Source organism: Oryx dammah, unplaced genomic scaffold (assembly GCF_014754425.2).
Source record: "Oryx dammah isolate SB20612 unplaced genomic scaffold, SCBI_Odam_1.1 HiC_scaffold_27, whole genome shotgun sequence".
Classification (NCBI taxonomy): domain Eukaryota; kingdom Metazoa; phylum Chordata; class Mammalia; order Artiodactyla; family Bovidae; genus Oryx; species Oryx dammah.
In genome coordinates, this window is record NW_024070211.1 from 39,645,938 (window position 1) to 39,665,675 (window position 19,738).

The 19,738-nt window shown below is 40.0% G+C and overlaps 1 protein-coding gene and 1 long non-coding RNA gene across 2 annotated transcripts in view; one reads left to right on the plus strand and one right to left on the minus strand.

Annotated features, from left to right (window-relative positions):
- The window catches only part of PLEKHM3 (pleckstrin homology domain containing M3), a 208,861-nt gene that overhangs the window by 168,463 nt on the left and 20,660 nt on the right, over positions 1-19,738 (plus strand). The window contains exon 7 of the mRNA XM_040228670.1: positions 5,964-6,121. Within this exon, the coding sequence (XP_040084604.1) occupies positions 5,964-6,121 (158 nt within the window). The remainder of the gene's footprint in view (positions 1-5,963; positions 6,122-19,738) is intronic.
- On the minus strand, positions 9,906-14,415 carry LOC120854572. The gene is made up of 2 exons (XR_005719011.1): positions 14,236-14,415; positions 9,906-10,852 (listed from the first exon to the last, which is right to left on the minus strand). It is a non-coding gene; the product is annotated as an uncharacterized LOC120854572 (long non-coding RNA).

Sequence of the window (19,738 nt, forward strand, 5' to 3'; positions counted from 1 at the left end):
AAGAGATCCATGGCAGGTGAAGTAGCCAAAGATGACTGTCCAGATCAAGCCAGAATAGATCTGAGCCATGAATCCTGGGTGACATTTAACTAAGTGTTAAGAGAAGAAGTGAAACTTCAGATAGAAGAAATACATTGACAAAGGTACAGAAGCAAGAACAAACATACTCTACACAGGGAAGAGTTCCCTTACAACAGAACATAAATACCAAGGAATGGAAAATGAATTTGGATAGACAGTGTGGAATTAGCCTATGGAGACCCTTGTACCCCAGGCAAAATATAGGCTCCAGTTCTGTCTAGTTCATGCTTCTATCAATAGCCAAGTATATTCAATGCCAACTATGCATTGAATTCAGCAAATTCAGTGCAATTTTCTGAATTGAATGAATGAAGAATGGTAAAATAAGAATTCAACCAAAGGTTTGAGGGAAGAGATAACACACAATGAAAGTAATGTATAAACCTGATTAGTATAAATGCTGGATAGATTCAAGGAAAAAGGCTATCATCCATAAATAAAACCAGAATCTTATTTCATTATTAAATCAGGACTTCCTTGGTGGCACAATGGATAAGAATCCGCCTGCCAATGCGGGGGACATAAGTTTGACCTCTGGTCCAGGAAGATTCCACATGCAGTGGAGCAACTGAACCAGTGCACCACAACTACTGGGCCTGCACTCTAGGACCTTCGAGCTGCAAGAACTAAGCCTGCATGCTACTGAAGCTTGCATGCCTGGAGCCCATGCGCCACAAGAGAAGGTACCGCAGTGAGAATCCCACATACTGCAATGAAGAGTGGCCCTCACTCCCTGAAACTAAAGAAAACCACATAAAGCAATGAAGATTCAGTGCAGCCAAAACTAAATAATAAATAAAAATTTAAAAAAAAATCAACATCAACCCTGAAACATTATGCTAAGTGAAAGAAGCCAGGCATAGAATACCACATATTATATTATTCTATTTACATGAAATAGCCAGAGTAGGTAAAATTATGAAGACAGAAAGTAGAGATTGCTTGTGGGATAGATTAGGGAGAAAAGATTAGTGACTGCTAATGGGTGTGGGGATTTGGAGGAGAGTGGAGGAAATGTTCCAAAATTGATTGTGGTAATAATGGTACAAGAAACACCTGGAGTAACAGGCAGATTTGGCCTTGGAATACAGAATGAAGCACGGCAAAGGCTACTAGAGTTTTGCCAAGATAACACAATGGTCATAGCAAACACCCTCTTCCAACAACACAAGAGAAGACTCTACACATGGACATCACCAGATGGTCAACACTGAAATCAGACTGATTATATTCTTTGCAGTCAAAGATGGAGAAGCTCTATACAGTCAGCAAAAACAAGACCGGGAGCAGACTGTGACTCAGATCATGAACTCCTTATTGCCAAATTCAGACTTAAATTGAAGAAAGTAGGGAAAACCACTAGACCATTCAGGTATGACCTATATCAAATCCTTTATCATTATATAGAGGAAGTGAGATATAGATTTAAGGGACTAGATCTGATAGACCAAGTGCCTGATGAACTGTGGACGGAGGTTCGTGACATTGTACAGGAGACAGGGATCAAGACCATCCCCAAGAAAAAGAAATGCGAAAAAGCAAAATGGCTGTCTGAAGAGGCCTTACAAATAGCTGTGAAAAGAAGAGAAGTGAAACACAAATGAGAAAAGGAAAGATATACCCATTGAATGCCGAGTTCCAAAGAATAGCAAGGAGAGATAAGAGAGCCTTCCTCAGTGATCAATTCAAAGAATAGAGGAAAGTAACAGAATGGGAAAGACTAGAGATCTCTTCAAGAAAATTAGAGATACCAAGGGAACATTTCATGCAAAGATGGGCTCGATAAAGGACAGAAATGGTATGGACCTAACAGAAGCAGAAGATATTAAGAAGAGGTGGCAAGAATACACAGAAGAACTATACAAAAAAGATCTTCACGACCCAGATAATCACGATGGTGTGATCACTCACCTAGAGCCAGACATCCTGGAATGTGAAGTCAAGTGGGCCTTAGGAAGCATCACTACAACAAAGCTAGTGGAGGTGATGGAATTCCAGTTGAGCTATTTCAAATCCTAAAGGATGATGTTGTGAAAGTGCTGCAGTCAATATGTCAGCAAATTTGAAAAACTCAGCAGTGACCACGGGACAGGAAAAGGTTGGCTTTCATTCCAATCTGAAAGAAAGGCAATGCAAAAGAATGCTCAAACTACCGTACAATTGCACTCATCTCTCACGCTAGTAAAATAACGCTCAAAATTCTCCAAGCCAGGCTTCAGCAATACATGAACTGTGAACTTCCAGATGTTCAAGCTTGTTTTAGAAAAGGCAGAGGAACCAGACATCAAATTGCCAGCATCCACTGGATCATGGAAGAAGCAAGAGAGTTCCAGAAAAACATCTATTTCTGCTTTATTGACTATGCCAAAGCCTTTGACTGTGTGGATCACAATAAACCGTGGAAAATTCTTCAAGAGATGGGAATACCAGACCACCTGACCTGCCTCCTGAGAAACCTTTGTACAAGTCAAGAAGCAACAGTTGGAACTGGACATGGAACAACAGACTGGTTCCAAGTAGGAAAAGGAGTACGTCAAGGCTGTATATTGTCACCTTGCTTATTTAACTTATATGCAGAGTACATCATGAGAAACACTGGGCTGGATGAAGCACAGGCTGGAATCAAGATTGCCGGGAGAAATATCAATTATCTCAGATATGCAAATGACACTACCCTTATGGCAGAAAGTGAAGAAGGACTAAGGGGCCTCTTGTTGAAAGTAAAAGAGGAGAGTGAAAAAGTTGGCTTAAAGCTCACCATTCAGAAAACGAAGATCATGGCATCTGGTCCCATCACTTCATGGCAAATAGAGGGGAAAGCAGTGGAAAGAGTGGCTGACTTTATTTGGGGGCTCCAAAATCACTGCAGATGGTGATTGCAGCCATGAAATTAAAAGATGCTTACTCCTTGGAAGGAAAGTTATGACCAACCTAGATAGCATATTCAAAAGCAGAGACATTACTTTGCCGACTAAGGTCCGTCTAGTCAAGGCTATGGTTTTTCCTGTGGTCATGTATGGATGTGAGAGTTGGACTATAAAGAAAGCTGAGCACCAAAGAATTGATGCTTTTGAACTGTGGTGTTGGAGAAGACTCTGGAGAGTCCCTTGGCCTGCAAGGAGATCCAACCAGTCCATCCTAAAGGAGATCAGCCCTGGGTATTCATTGGAAGGACTGATGTTGAAGCAGAAACCCCAATACTTTGGCCACCTGATGCAAAGAACTGACTCATTTGAAAAGACCTTGATGCTGAGAAAGATTGAGAGCAGGAGGAGAAGGAGACGACAGAGGATGAAATGGTTGGATGGCATCACTGACTCAATGGACATGAGTTTGAGTAACCTCCCGGAGTTGGTGATGGACAGGAAGGCCTGATGTACTGTGATCCATGGGGTTGGGAAGAGTTGGATGCATATGAGCTACTGAACTGAACTGAAGCTGTTGTTGGTAACATCATTTGCAAATGTGTTCTCCCAGTTTATAGGTTATCTTTTTGTTTTATTTATGGGTTTGTTTGCTGTGCAAAAGCTTATAAGTTTGATTAGGTCCCATTTGTTTATTTTTGCTTTTATATCTGTTACCTTGGGAGACTAACCTAAGAAAACACAGGTACAATTTATGTCGGACAATGTTTTGCCTATATTCTCTTCTAGGAGTATCATGTCATATTTAAGTATTTAACCCATTTTGAGTTTATTTTTGTATATGGTGTGAGGGTGTGTTCAAATTTAATTTGCATGCTGCTGTTCAACTTTCCCAGCACTACTTGCTAAAGGGGCTGTCTTTTCCCCATTTCATATTTTTGCCTTCTTTGTCAAGATTTATTTACCATAGGTGTGTGGGTTTACTTCTGGGCTCTCTGTTCTGTTCTGTTGATCCATGTCTCTTTTTGTGCCAGTACCACACTGTTTTGATTACTGTAGCTTTGTAGTATTGTCTAAAGTCTGGTAAAGTTAATGCTTCCTGCTTTGTTCTTTTCCTCAAGATTGCTTTGGGAAATCTGGGCTTTTTATCATTCTGTATAGAAAATTTTTGTATTATCTGTTCTGATTCTTTGAAAAATGTCATAGGTAATTTGATAGGGATCATATTAAATCTGTAGATTGCTTTGGGTAGTATTGTCATTTTAACAATATTAATTCTTCCAATCCAAAAGCATGGGATATCTTTCTATTTTTTGAGTCATTCTTCAGTTTCCTTTATTAATGTTTTGTTGTTCTCAGAATATAAGAATGCTGGAGTAGATAGTGATTCCCTTTTCCAGGGGATCTTTCCAACCTAGGGATTGAACCCAGGTCTCCCACATTGCAGACGGATTCTTTACTGTCTGAGCCACCAGGGAAGGGCCAGTAGATTTCAGGATTATCAGTTCTGGTTCTGTGAAAAATTTCACAGTTAATTTGATAAGGATCACATTAAATCCATAGATTACTTTGGGTAGTATAGTCATTTTAACAATATTAATTATTCCAATCCAAGAGCATGGGATATCTTTCTATTTCTTTGAATCATCTTCAGTTTCCTTTATTAATGTTTTGTAGTTCTCAGTATATAAGTCTTTCACCTTCTTGGTGGGGTTTATTTGTAAGTATTTTATTTTACTGTTTTGATGTGGTTTTAAAAGGAGTGTTTTTTTACATTCTCTTTCTGATATTTCATTGTTAGAGTGTAAAGAAATTGCAGAATACATTTTTATATTCCTTATAGTCTTTTACTCTTGTATTATCAGCCACTACTATTTGTTTACCTTAACCTTGTAATATCTCTTTAAGTATGATTTACTCCTCTCAGATGTTATTTTTATGTAGAGTCTCATTTTAATTATGATTCATTTGAAAGTATCCATCTATTTCCAGCTATTTCCAAATTAAATTCAATCTTCATTTTTTTCTTTTATCAAAATTAGCATGTATATGCATGTGCCTCAGTAAGAGAGAAATAAAGGCAGATTTTATCTTGTTAGTATAGGAACTGCTAAAGTCTTTGAAGCCTGTGCATTATTAGTTAAGTGAGGGGGTCTCTGATGAACCATCGGCTCCTAACTCATGAATGTTTGAGGGGAGGGAACTGGGGGAGGCAGCCAGACTCAAGACAAAACACTGGGGCCTCGTGGAGACAAGTGTCAGTTGAAGAGCACATGTCTCAGCAGGAGCCAGCAGCCTCTACTCACAGCTGGGATCATCATCATGTTGGAATCCAGGCCTAGTTTTGCCAGATCTAATGATTTTTCAAAAGAAGCCAAAAATCTGAAATTTTAAATTATGTAACCCCCCCCCAATTATTAAATTGGCTCATTTTTTTAAACACTAAGAGATTTTAAAAAAACATCTTCAGGCTAAATATAGTCCTCAGACTGCCAAATTGCACCTTCTGTTATTATGATACTTAGCCGCAGCAAGAGAAACCTATTTTTCCACATTTGTTACATGTTCTTAGGTGAGCTGGTAAAAAAACTCTTCTATTAACTCATTAGGAAACAGATATTATTGAATATATAACATAACATAAAATTCTACATCAGTAGTTACCCTGTTTGTTTTCAATCTGTTTTGGGAAATCCGCCACACTCCTTGTATACTACACCATAACGGTGTCTATAAAAGTAGGCTTCCCCATTTGTTGGTCCTCTATCCACTGCAACACACAGAAAAAGAGCAATACAAAAGAAGTTTCAACATCTTCATTTTTCAACCCCCAGTGGTTTAAGCCAGAGAGTTCTTTCGGAGTGAAAATACTATGTCTTTTCTTTCTCAGAGTTGCTGAGAAATTATAATTAGAGGTTTTCCTGTTGTGTAAAGGAAAGGAATTCCAGTCCTGCATCTACAAGACTTTTTGTTCTCAACAAATTTGCTTTCTTCCCTGTTCTATTTCTCTTTCTGCAGGTAATAGAGGGAAAGCTGGCTCCATTCTTGGGCAAGGTCATTAAATTTGCCACCTCGCATGTGTACAGCTGCAGTCTTTGTAGCCAGAAGGGGTTCATCTGTGAAATCTGTAACAATGGAGAGATCCTCTACCCTTTTGAGGATATTTCAACAAGCAGGTACAGAATCTCTTGTCTTACAACAGTATACCTGAATATGTTACATGTGGTGTTACTGGGCCAGATTGGGCCAACTTTTTGTCAAGCACTGTGTCTCTGTCTCTGCCTCTGCATCAGATTTCCTGTTGTCCTGGAGAATATTTTTTACCCTTTGGTTTCCTACATTTATTTCCAACTCACTGCTTCCTTTATCCAGAATTATATAACAAAGTTGCAAAAAAACCATAGTCTAGATCTGCCTTATTTGGTAACAAAGAGTATTCAGCTTCATTTTTTAGAATAAAGATGGGGCTGGAAGAATTCTCACAACCATCCCAGGATCAAGTGATAGGCTATGGAAATCATGGTCTCAAGAGGAAGACCCAAACTGGATGGATGACCAGGAAGAAAACCAGAGGACACTGGTGAACAGCTGTCTAGCTCACCACATGCTCTTCTCTATAGATGCACTACAGTCTAGTGATGAAAGTTTTAGGATCCAAAGGAGAGAAAAGTGGGAGTCCATGTGGGATTATTTTTCTAACCAAAGTAATATTTGGGTATCATCACTGCCATTGATTGATGGATGATTTTTTTCCCCTGACTTAAGAGCAGGGTTTTTCCTGTTGCCTATTTCCTGAGTCATAAAATGATACATATCACTTTTCCTTTCGTTCCAACAGCGTAATAGGAATATACATTGTTTGTACATAAGGGCATTGGCTTCTCTGGGCATGAATTCATGGCTCATTTCCCACCCTGCTGGGCTCACTTACTCTGTGGTTCAGAATAGAAGGTGAGGCACTTAGCCAGGGAGGGTTGAAGCATGTGTGGTAAAGCTAAGATATTAAGAGTCCACTCAGCCCTTCTGGCCTCTTCTTAAACCCAAAGACTATTTGTAAACGTCTAGGTCCCGCACACAGAAAGACAGACACATAAACATAAGATTCCCTATACACACACACACTCCTGCCTCCAGTTTCCTGAGTACTGTTATTTAGCTCATAGCCTAAAGATTATGTACTTCTTAAAAATGTATACCACACAAAAACTTGTATACAAATGTTCATAGCAACGGTATTCATAGTAATCAAAAATTAGAAACAATATAAATGCCTATCAGCTAATGACTAGATAAACAAAATGTGATATATTCACATAGTGAAATATTATCCCATCTAAAAAGGAATGAAGTATATGCTGCAGAATGGATGAACCTTGAAGCCATTATGCTAAGTGCAAGAAGCCAGACACAAAAGGCCACATATGTTCTATTTATATGAAATGTACCCAAAAGACAAATCTATAGAGACAGAAAGCAGATTTGTAGGTGCCTAGAGCTTGGGGAAGAGGGAAAGAGAATAACTACTAACAAGCGTAGATTTATTGTGGGGGGTGATGCAAATGTTCTAGAATTGGATAGTTGTGACGGTTATACATTCTTGTGAATATACTAAAAAGCAGTGAATTTTACACTTTAAAAGAGCAAGTTTTATGTGAATTATACTGCAATAAAAAATGTTTAATAAAAAAGTAAAAATTAAAAAAATACTTCCAACTGAATATGCCATATATTTTGGGCCATAAAAGAAGTCTCAATAAATTTAAAAGATTGAAACCATACCAGATCTGTTCTCTGAAACATGGAATTAAGATCTCCAGTAGAAAAAAATTCTGAAAAACCCCAAAGTATTTGGAAATTAAATAATGTGCTCTAAAAACCCATGTGTCAAAGAAGAAATCCGCCACAAGAGAAATTTTTTAAAAAATTTAAAGAGCATTAAGTTCACCATTTTAATGTATCAGTTTTTAAAATAATTTTTGTAAGTCTTTATTGAATATATTACAGTATTGCTTCTGTTCTATGTTTTGGTGTTTTTGGCTGTGAAGCATGTAGAATCTTAGCTCCCCAACCAGGGATTGAACCTGCAACCCCTGCATTGGAAGGTGAAGTCTTAAACACTGGCAGGGACATCCCTAAAATATTTTTAAATGAATGAAAATGAAATACAAAATATCAAAATGGAATGCAGCTTAAGAAGTTCTTTGAGAGAAATTTGTAGCTATAAACACCTATATCAGAAAAGAGGAAAGAAGGTCTCAAATTAATAAACTAAAATTCCACTTTAAGAAACTTATGAAAAGCAAAGTAAATCCAAAGCAAGCAGGAGGAAAGAAAGGGTTAAGATTAGAGAAGATATCAATGAAATGAAAAACAATAAGTCAATGAAACCACAAGTTGGTTCTTTGAAAAGATTAACAAAACTTGATAGCCTTTTAGGTAGGCCACCAAAAAATTAAGAGAGAAGATACAGATTGCCAGAATCAGGAAAGAAAAAGGGTATAGCAATTAAAAGAATTTTTAAGAGGCAGTATAAACAACTTCATCCCAACAAGTTAGACAACTTAGATTAAATGGATAAATTTCTAGAAAGACAAAGTACCAAAACTGACTCAAGAAGAAATAGAAATATGAATAGGCCTTCAACAAGAAATTGAAATAGTAATTTTTTCTTCTTCCCATGAAGAAGTCAGATGGCTTCACTGGTGAATTTTGTTGAATATTTGAAGAAATAATACCAATTCTTTATGCCATGATAAAGAGGAGCATTGTATAATAACTGGATCAGTTCTTTGAAAAATAAAAAACAATCTTTAGTGTGTATGAACAGAGAGTCAAAAATGCATGAGGCAAAAACCAACTGCATGGAGAAACAGATGAATCCACAATTATATTTAAGTATATCCGTTATTATAGTTGGGCTTCCCTGGTGTCTGCAATGCTAGAGACCCTGGGTCGGGAAGATCCCCTGGAGAAGAGAATGGCAACCCACTCCAGTATTCTTACCTGGGAAATCCCATGGACAGAGGAGCCTGGTGAGCTGCAGTCCATAGGGAAACAAAGAGTCAGACACAACTAAGCAAGTAATAATTATTATAGCTAGAGACTTCAGCACCCCTTTGTCAGTAACTGACAGATCCCTTAGGCAGAAAATCAGTGAATGTATAGTAATTGAAAAGCACTATCAACCAAGTGACTCTAATGGACATCCATGTCAATTCATGTGGTCCATCCAAAAACAGAATATACATTCTTCTCAAGCTCACATGGAATATTTACTAAGAGAGAGATCACATTCTGGGCCATTAAACCTATCTGGACAAATTTTAAAGAATAGAATTTATACAAAGTATGGTCTCAGACCATAATGAAATTAAACTATAATCAGTAATAGAAAGATACCTGCAAAATACCCAAATATTTGAAAATTAACAATACACCTTTAAATAACATGAGTTTATAACACGTTCACTTAAAAATCTACACATGGGTATTTATAGCAGCTTTATTCCTAATTGCCCCAAATTGGAAACAACCAAGCTGTCCTTTACTAAGTGGATGGATAAAGAAACTCTGGTTTATCCATATAGTGCAGTATTATTCAGGGATAAAAGAAATGAGCTATTATGCCTCAAAAGGACATGGAGGAAACTTAAATGCATATTATTGAGTGAAAGAAGCCAGTCTGTAAAAGTTACTTAGTGTATGACTCCAAGTATGTGACATTCTGAAAAAGGCAAAACTATACAGACAATTGGAGAAGGAAACGGCAACCCACTCCAGTACTCTTGCCTAGAAAATTCCATGGATGGAGGAGCCTGGTGGGCTACAGTCCACGGGGTCACAAAGAGTCAGACACGACTGAGTGACTTCATGACGAGGACATGATACAGTAAGAAAATCAGTGATTACCAGGGTCTTGAGAGGGGTAGGGAGGAATGAATAGGTGAAGCACAGGAAATCTGGGGGCAATGAGATTATTCTAAATGATTTTGTATTCGTGCACACATGACATTATACATTTGTCAAAATTCATAGAACCGTACAACACAGGATTACTCTTTATTTTAAACGGTGGACTTCAGTTAATAATATACCAATATTGGTTCATTAATTGTAACAAACTACTACACATGCAAGATGTTGATAATCGGGAAAACGAGGTCAGTCATCATATGGGAACTCTGTACTACCTACTCAGTTTTCCTGTAAATCTGAACCTTGAAAATGTTGTCGTCATTTAGCTGCTAAGTTGTGTCCAACTCTTTGGGACCTTGTGTACTATAGCCTGCCAGGTTCCTGTGTCCATGGGATTTCCCAGGCAAACACCAGAGCAGGTTGCCATTTCCTTCTCTAGGGTATCTTCCTGACCAAGGGATCAAACCCACATCTCCTGTGTTAGCAGGTGGACTCTTTACTGGGGAGCCACCAGGGAAGCCCTATCCCCAAAAAATAAAACCTGTTAAAACAGTTCATTCAGCAGAATATTTGGCTCAAAGGTCAAAGCTGAAAAGTTTTAATAAACTTTATTAGAACAACTTTAGATTTACAGAAAAATCACAAAGATAGTACAGAAAATTCCCTTATATTCCATACCCAGTTTTCACTATTAACATCTTACATTAGTACGGTACATTTGTTATAATTCATGAACCAATATTGATATACAATTATTAGCTAAAATCCATAGTTTTATTTTTTCTCTGATTTCCTTAGTTTCTACCTAGTCATCTTTTCTGTTCCAGAATATCACATTACATTTAATTCCTTCATCATCCTCTGCTTCGTGGTGGTACCAATCTTTCAGACTTTGTTTTCATGGCCTTGACAGTTTTGCAGGGTACTGGTCAGGAATTTTGTACAGTCCTTCTATTGGGACATACTTGTCTTTATTATGATTATACCAGGTTCTATGGGTTTGGGAGGAAGAACAAAGAGGTAGTGTCATTTTCATCATGATATCATATCATGGGTACATATTATGAACATGACTGATCACTATAGTTTTTGTGTCTCCACTTCAAAGTTACTCATCCCCCCGCCCAACTCCCATCTCCTTTTTATACTTTCCTTCTGGAAGTCAGTATATTCAACCCATACTTAAGCAGTGGGGACTTACATGAGTGGAATATGTACAAAGTCACTTGGAATTCTTCTGCCTAAAGAGATTTGCTTCTTCTTTCCCATTTATTTTTTCAATTATTTATTCATATCAGTATGGACTCATGCATACTTACTTTATGTGTGTGTGTTAGTCCCTCAGTCGTGTCTGACTCTTTGTGACCCCATGAACTGGAGCCCACCAGGCTTCTCTGTCCATGGAATTCTCCAGGCAAGAATACTAGAGTAAGTTGCCATTTCCCTCTCCAGGGGGTCAAGCCTGGGTCTTCTGCATTGCAGGCAGATTCTTTACCATCTGAGCCACCAGGGAGCCCAAAATAAATAAAATAAATAAAAAGTATTTATTTTGCACTCTGGGTTATCCAATACCACTTACTTGTGTCACTCAAACCATTCCAGTTTTAACCATTTAACTCTCAGTTGGCTCCTGTGTCCCCTTTGCATATCATAGTGATTATGGGGGTTTTGGTGTTGAGCAGTTCCTTACTTTCTAGCAGTGCTCCCAGCTCATCTTATATAATTCCTGCCCTAATCGTAGAAGCAGCCATTTCTTCAGGGGGCCCCGGTTCCTTTTTAATAGAGAATATTAGAAACCAAAATCAGGGTGCTGGGGTACACACACGTTTAAAGCCCTCAGTCTCGGTACTTGTCTCTTGCAGGGTAGAGGTGCTCCTCTCTCACTGCACATTTGAATCTCCTGTGAGATCTGGCTTCTTTAAATCCCCAGAATCGGTATCTTCAAAGACTCCCCATATGATTCTGAGTCACATGCAGGAGAAAGAACCCCTCCTCTAAGATACCTATCGTCATGATCCAAGATGCTGGATTCTCACAACCAAAATGACCACATTAGCACGGCCATGGGCTCATAAGGCCTTTACCCTGTAGGAAGGAATACAGTCGGAATCCTGTTTCTCCCTTAGTCAGATGCAGTTCCCTTTATTTGCTTGCACAGATGTCTGAGTCTGAAGGAGCCCTGAGCCTTCCTGGAATTCCAGGTTCATAATACTTTCCAGGAAACTGCCGAGCTTTCTCATGGTGTTCAATTTCCACTTAAACGCTAGGAGTGGATTATACACGTCAATGGAAAAGGACAGACAGAAACCCCAATAAAAGATTTACTGAAGGAAAGCTGTAATCAGAAAGAGAGTTGCAGATCTAAAACATATCTATAAAGATGTAAGAAGTAAAGGTGGCGCTAGAGGTAAAGAGTCCACCAGCCAATGAAGGAGGCACAAGAGACCCAGGTTCAATCCCTGGGTCAGGAAGATCCTCTGGAGAAGGAAATAGCAATCCACTCCAGTATTCTTGCCTGAAAAATTCTATGGACAAGAGCCTGGAAGACTACAGTCCATAGGGTCACAAAGCGTTGAACACAACTGAGCACATACACATACATAAATAAAAATAAATTTGAATAGTGGGATAAATTTTAAAATCTATGTGTAACTGAAATCTTTACAGATGAAGTGATGATAAATCAGATTTGCTGCAAAATAATCTGATGGTGGGAAGGAGAAGATAAATATAGATGAACGAGATAATCATTGGTGATAGGTATTGGTGATAGGAGATAGGTATGCAGGGGTTTATTATACTATCCTCTACTTTCTGAATATGTTTGACATTTTCCATAGTAAAGTATGTTTTAAAAATCTATATGTGAAAATCCTAGAAATTTAGTTTTAGTGAAATTGTTTCCACATATGTATATAAACCATCTGGCTAAATCCAGCACCCCTGTGCCCTCAGAACTATATTTAATATCCTTTCAGACCCAACTATCATGTGAACAACATAATTACAATTCAGTAAAGAACATTCCACAAGCATTAGAACTATTCATTCCTTCAATAAATGATTCACTGAGCATATTATGTTTGTGCACTGGGCTGGGTTCTGGAGACACAAAGTGAACCCGGCGTGCTCCTTGCTCACAAATAGTTGACAGTCTCCAGTAAGAGACAGACAAGCCACCAGGCAGTTGCGTTCACATGTGGGAGGAGCCACCGTAGAGGGGGTCGACCTGGGGTTCCACTAAGGGGAATGACGTGCATTGTGAGTAGAAAGATGTTCCACAATTTCTAAACAGAGGAGAAAACTCCATGTTGAGCTCTAAAGCGCTGATTCATGCGCTTCAGTATCAGCATATACCCAGTTCTAACGTGCTTATTTGATTATGGCCATCTATCACCTGGATTTCCCAGGTGGCTCAGCGGTAAAGAATCTGCTTGCCAATCCAGAAGACGTGGGTTCAATCCCTGGATTGGGAATATCTCCTTGAAAAGGAAATGACAAACCATTCCAGTGTTCTTGCTGGCAAATTCCATGGACAGAGGAGCCTGGCGGGCTACAGTCTATAGAGTCACAAAAGAGTTGGACGTGACTTGGTGATTAAACAACAACATTATCAAACATTGGTCAACTCTTAAGGCTTTCTCTTCCTTATTAAATGAATTGTTCTGCAGAAGGAAACTTCACAAATGTGTAATTTAGAAATAAAACCCTAGTAGTAATTTTTAGAACAGCACCTCTGGCTGACATAGCCACTATTCTGGGCTTCTAGGGGAATCGCACTAGTACTTACTAGTGCCAGCAGTTTTCATATCTCATCATTTAATTCTTCTACCAGTCCTCTGAGGAAGTATTGTTACCTCCATTTTTATAATGAGGAAACCTAGTTTCAGAGGAGGCAATTAACTTGGCCCAAGAGATAAAGCCAAAATGTGAAGCCAGATATATCTGACTCTAAAATCTGTGCTTTTTTTATTGTACATCACTGTTTTTTCTGTACTTATAGTCTTCAAACTGTTTTTGCAGCCTACCCTCTAAAAGAAATTTGAAAATCGTAATAACCTGTTATTAAAGAAATCTCTCCGCAAAACTGTTCTTTACAATTTTCCCTTTATTTGCCAAACTGGATTTTTTTTTTTAATACTTGGAGCAGTGAGCTGGAGCTAGATTGGGCTGGGGGAAAGCTCTGCCTTTGTTTTGTGAAGTGGCCAAAGGGCTATCCTGAGGGGGTGGGGGAGCTGGGGAAGGGGACCACAGCCAGACTTCCAGCTCTGTGCAGCCGGGGCAGGCCGTGTTCAGCCGGGGCAGGCCATGTTCAGGCCAATGAGGGCCTGCCTTTGTCAGGTTTAAGAAGGCACATCCCAGATTAAATACATACCTCTCTCCTTTAAATAGAAAACACGGAAATCCAGGTTGCAAGATTTTGAATACAGTAGGAAGATCCAGAATCACAAAACTGCTTTACTTGAGCCTAATCCAGCATTTACCCCTGTAGAGGACTGAAAAGAGAGCTCAGCTCTAAGAGAGAGGGACCTTCTGTGGAAACAATGGTCCAGGTCTACGACAGCCTTCTTGATGAAGAGTAAGAAATAAGGGCTCTAACTTCTCAGAAAGACAAATCAGAAGATTAGACCAATAACAGCCCTAAGATGTAAGGGAAAGCAATCAGTATAAAAGCAAAAAAGTCACATAAACCCACAGAATGACCCAGAACTTAGGTTGTTGTTTTTTTTTTTTTTAATCCTAAAATTACCCTCTATCCAGTTTTCTTTCCAATATCTCTGCATATCACTGATCTTCTTTTGTTACTAAGGACAGAGTGCTGCTAAGGAGGCCAGTCCTCAATCCTGAAATGTTTCCACATCACAAGGACATAAATGCTTCCTCTTAGATAATACTCTGCATGCGTTTTAACATAAGACTTACAAAATATACCAGCTATCATAAATCAGTTCTATCCTTTCAATCTCATCCATTCAGCCATGTTGAATTTTTCATGTCACAGACAAGCCATCCCCACAGGTTTTCCAGTATGGAAAACATTGCACTTTAAGATTTAATGACCCCACTCCCATTTGGGGCTGTATTTAGATATGAAGTGGGCTTTCCTGGTGGCTTAGATGGTAAAGAATCTGCCTGCAGTGCAGGAAAAGAAGAAAGAAAGTGAAGTCACTCAGTCATGTCTGACGCTGTGACCCCATGGACTATAGCCTGCCAGGCTCCTCCACCCGTGGGACTTTTCAGGCAAGAGTACTGGAATAGGTTGCCATTTCTTTCTCCAGAGGATCTTCCTGACCCAGGGATCAAACCCGGGTCTGCCACATTGCAGGCAGACTCTTTACCATCTAAGCCACAAGGGAAGCTCCAGTTCAATCCCTGGGTTGGGAAGATCTGCTGGAGAAGGAAATAGCTACCCACTCCAGTATTCCTGCCTGGAGAATTCCATGGACAGAGGAGCCCGACAGGCTACAGTCCATAGGGTGGTTCAGTTGGATACAACTGAACAATTAACATTTTGATTTTCACTTTCACTTTTGATGTAGAGTACTATAAGAACATTATACATTAATACATGAATTTGGTTTCCCTCGTAGCTCAGTCAGTAAAGAATCTGCCTGCAATGCAGAAGACCCCGGTTCCATTCCTGGCTCAGGAAGATCCCCTGGAGAAGGAAATGGCAACCCACTCCAGTACTCTTGCCTAGAGAATCCCATGGACAGAGGAGCCTGGCAGGCTATAGTCCACGGTGTCTCAACAGTCGGGTATGACTTAGTGACTAAACCACCACCACATGAATTTTGGTGGGTTTCATATAGTAAGCATCCCATAACTATTTACTGTTTGGTTCAGCTCTCCCAAGTATGTTATATGTGTTCATTAAGAACACTGACAGAGCTTTTCTAAAAAACTGATTAGTTCAGTTCAGTTCAGTCACTCAGTCATGTCCACCTCTTTGTGACCCCATGGACTGCAGCACACCAGACCTCCCTGTCCATCGCCAACTCCCAGAGTTTACTCAAACTCATGTCCATTGAGTCAGTGATGCCATCCAGCCATCTCATCCTCTGTCATCCCCTTCTCCTCCTGCCTTTAATCTTTCCCAGCATCAGGGTCTTTTCAAATGAGTCAGTTCTTTGCATCAGGTGGCCAAATTATTCGAGTTTCAGCTTCAGCATCAGTCCTTCCAATGAATATTCAGGACTGATCTCCTTTAGGATGGACTGGTTGGATCTCCTTGCAGTCCAAGGGACTCTCAAGAGTCTTCTCCAACACCACAGTTCAAAATCAATTCTTAGGCACTCAGCTTTCTTTATAGTCCAGCTCTCACATCCATACACGACTACTGGAAAAACCACAGCTTTGACTAGACGGACCTTTGTTGGCAAAGTAATGTCTCTGCTTTTTAATATGCTATCTAGGTTGGTCATAACTTTTCTTCCAAGGAGCAAGCATCTTTTAATTTCATGGCTGCAGTCACCATCTGCAGTGATTAATTAAGAGAATTTATAATACTGGCACTAAGTGAAAAAAGTCAGACAGGGAAAGACAGATATTGTATGATATCACCTATATTGTGGGATCTAAAAAAGCAAACTCATAGATAGAACAGATTAGCAGTTATCAAAGGTGGAGGGTATGGAGTGAGCAAAATGAGTTAAGGGGGTCAAAGGTACAGATTTCCGTTTATAAGATCAATACTGTATAGCATGGTGGTGGCGGCAGCAGCAGGCTTAGTCGCTATGTCATGTCTGACTCTTTGCAACCCTGTGGACTATAGCCCACCAGACTCCTCTGTCCTTGGAATTTTGAAGTCAAGAATGCTGGAGTAGGTTGCCATTTCCTCCTCCAGGAGATCTTCCCAATCCAGAGATTGAATTGGAAATAGCAATACTATATCATATATTTGAAAGTTGCTAAGAGAATATATCTTAAAAGCTCTCAGCAAAAGAAAAAAAAATTGTGACTAAGTGAGGTGATGGAATTAGCTAAACTTATTGTGGTGATCATTTTGCAACATGTACCTATATCAAATTATCATGTTGTATGCCTGAAACGAATGCAATATTATATGTTAACTATATCTCAATAAACCTGGAAAAAAATACTTATGAAGCTAGAGGAGCATTGGGCTTCCCTAGTTGCTCAGTCAATAAAGAATCTGCCTGCAATGCAGGAGACCCAGGTTCAACCCCTGGGTTGGGAAGATCCTCTGGAGAAAGGAATGGCTACTCACTCCAGTATTCTTGCCTGGAGAATCCCATGGACAGAGGAGCCTGGCAAGCTACAGTCCATGGGGTTGCAAAGAGTCAGACATGACTGAATGACTAACACTCAGAGGAGCATAGTTTAAGTCTGAAGTAACACTGCAGCTTTCTACATAAGGTTGAAGCAGCTGATCTATCATTTCAAGTATTTCTCTGGTGTGAGTGTTGGCCTAGGGAGAGTAATGACATGCCCTTGTCCTGGGAAGGCATCCCCGAGCATGTGTTCTTCCTGTGTTAGGGCATCTGCGGCTCACTGGTTATTCTTCTAAAAGGGTTACATATTTTGTTAAAGCACTAGGGACTTGGAGATGCAGACTGAGTGTTAGCTAGTAGTTAGCAACTGTCTACTTTCCTTCAAGAAACCATGATTGCACATAGGACCCTGAACTTACCAACACCAAACTCTTACCGGTTGAGTTAACATACTCTGACACCACATCCAGTCTGCACACATTCACAGAACATTCCCTACATTTGTCTATTGAGAACAAACACTGGCCGAATGGAACAGCCCATAGTGAGTGGTTTCTAAGGGGTCTTATCCTCTTTTTCACTTTTAAAATCTATTTTGTCAGGTTGTGCTGTATTTAGTCGCTCAGTCGTGTCCAACTCTTTGTGACCCCATGGACTGTAGCCTGCCAGGCTCCTCCGTCCATGGGGATTTTCCAGGCAAGAATACTAGAGCGGGTTGCCATGCCCTCCTCCAGGAAATCTTCCCAACCCAGGGATTGAACCCAGGTCTCCCACATTGCAGGCAGATTCTTTGCTGTTTGAGCCACCTGGCAAGCGCTTTGTCAGGTTAGCTTACAGAAAAAAAAAAAAAAAAAGTCTCCTAAAGAATTCAATTCAAGCTCCATCACTTTCATCCATTTTGGCCAAACTCCAGAAATGTCTAGCTTGTACCAAAGAGCACGGGGACTCCTCCCAACACCTTGACCTCTGGAATTGGCCTTTGTCATTTTGCATCTCACTGCAATTCACAGCATCCTGCCCCTAAGGACCTGAACTTGTTGGGGCATGGACTTTGTTCTTTGTCTCAGCACCCTCTGCCCTTCTTTAAGCTTCATAAAGACATGAAGCTTCAAGTAACTAACTGTAGTCCAACCTTTTAAAGGTTTGTTTAAAAATAGAGAAAGAAAACTGCTTTATTATGAAGTATAAAATTACTTCTTCACACAGAAGATGCTGAGATGGGCAATTCTTAGCACAACTTCAACAATCCATTAAGAGCTGCGTTTCCCACTGCCCTAGTTTCCTTTGATTTGTTCATGGAAGGTAACTGTGGAGATGGCTTTGCCTAAGTTGCCACTTAACGTGCCTAGAAAATTATCAAACTCTGAATCTGTCAGCGACCTTAGAAAGGCTCTTCCATTTTTCTGGGCAACCCATTAGAGTTTTGTCATTTCTTGAAAGAGAGTTTCACGTTTGAGCAGGAATCTTTTGGTGGGAGTCAGGGGAGTAGGAGAAAACTCCGCAGGAGGAGGCGAGAGAAGCACCACGCAGAAGCTGGTCTTCCCTCATAGCTTCCTATTTGCTCAGCCTTCAGTTTCTGTGAGTCCCTGCACAAACAGACCAAATACCTGGATTATGCCCTCATCTGGACTCGAATACACATACATTAGATACCCTTTTTTCACTAATCAGCCTGACACATTCCTCTGTTGGTAGATGGTTCCAAAACAAACACTGTCGGTGCACCTAATTAGCAGGTTCCTAGGCTGTGCTTGGCAGTCCTGTTACATCCTGTTCAACAATAGGGAACAACAGCCTTGGCTGAGTCGGCTGTTAGGGAGGGAACAGCTTCCCCCCAATGCATATACGCTTTTTTAATGATATTTCCTTTCTGTGGCTTTTCTTGGGACGCAGCCACTCAGCAAGCATTGTAATGAGGTGTGGGATTCTCCCAGCAGCTCGAGGGAATTTGGACTCCTCCTCGTAGGTGCCTCTGCTGAGGAACCAGTGGTTGGCATCTGCCTGGCGTTTTTCTCTCTCTCTCTCTATTCTCTCTCTCTCTCTCTCTCTCTCCCTCTGGTGTTGAAGAAGAGCATATTAAGGAACTTTCTCCATAGTTCTCTAACTCCCCTGCCTGCGTTCTAGAATCAAAACTAACAAAGGTGGAAGGACCCGTAGAGACCATGTCAACGTTTTTAGCGTAGAAACACTGAAGCCCAGAGAGCGTACAGATTTTGTGAGGGGCAGAAGAAGGAGACTGACTTACAAGATGGAATTCTGCTCCACTTAGGCTACATGACTGCCTGCTCTTCGGTGTATTTATTGAGTGAGTAAAGGTTCTCCTTGATAAAAACTGGAGCACAATGCTCGTTTTTTCGGCTTTTAAACTTTGGTCAAAGAGTAACTTGGTAAATAACATTTCACCTTGGCCTCGTGGCTCCTATATTCACACATTGAAATGTTTCGGAACGTCTGCTGATACAGGCAAGACTTTTGTGTAATCCTCAGGGCTGACCTGACCCTTTATGCCATTAAGCCACTTGATAAATACCTTGCATTTGTAAACACAATCCTAGCTGGTGAGGCCGCTATTGTTTTTTGAAGCCATTTGGTCACTTGAATAGATGGCTGTTGTCTCCCCCAGACACATTTCTTACCAAGTTT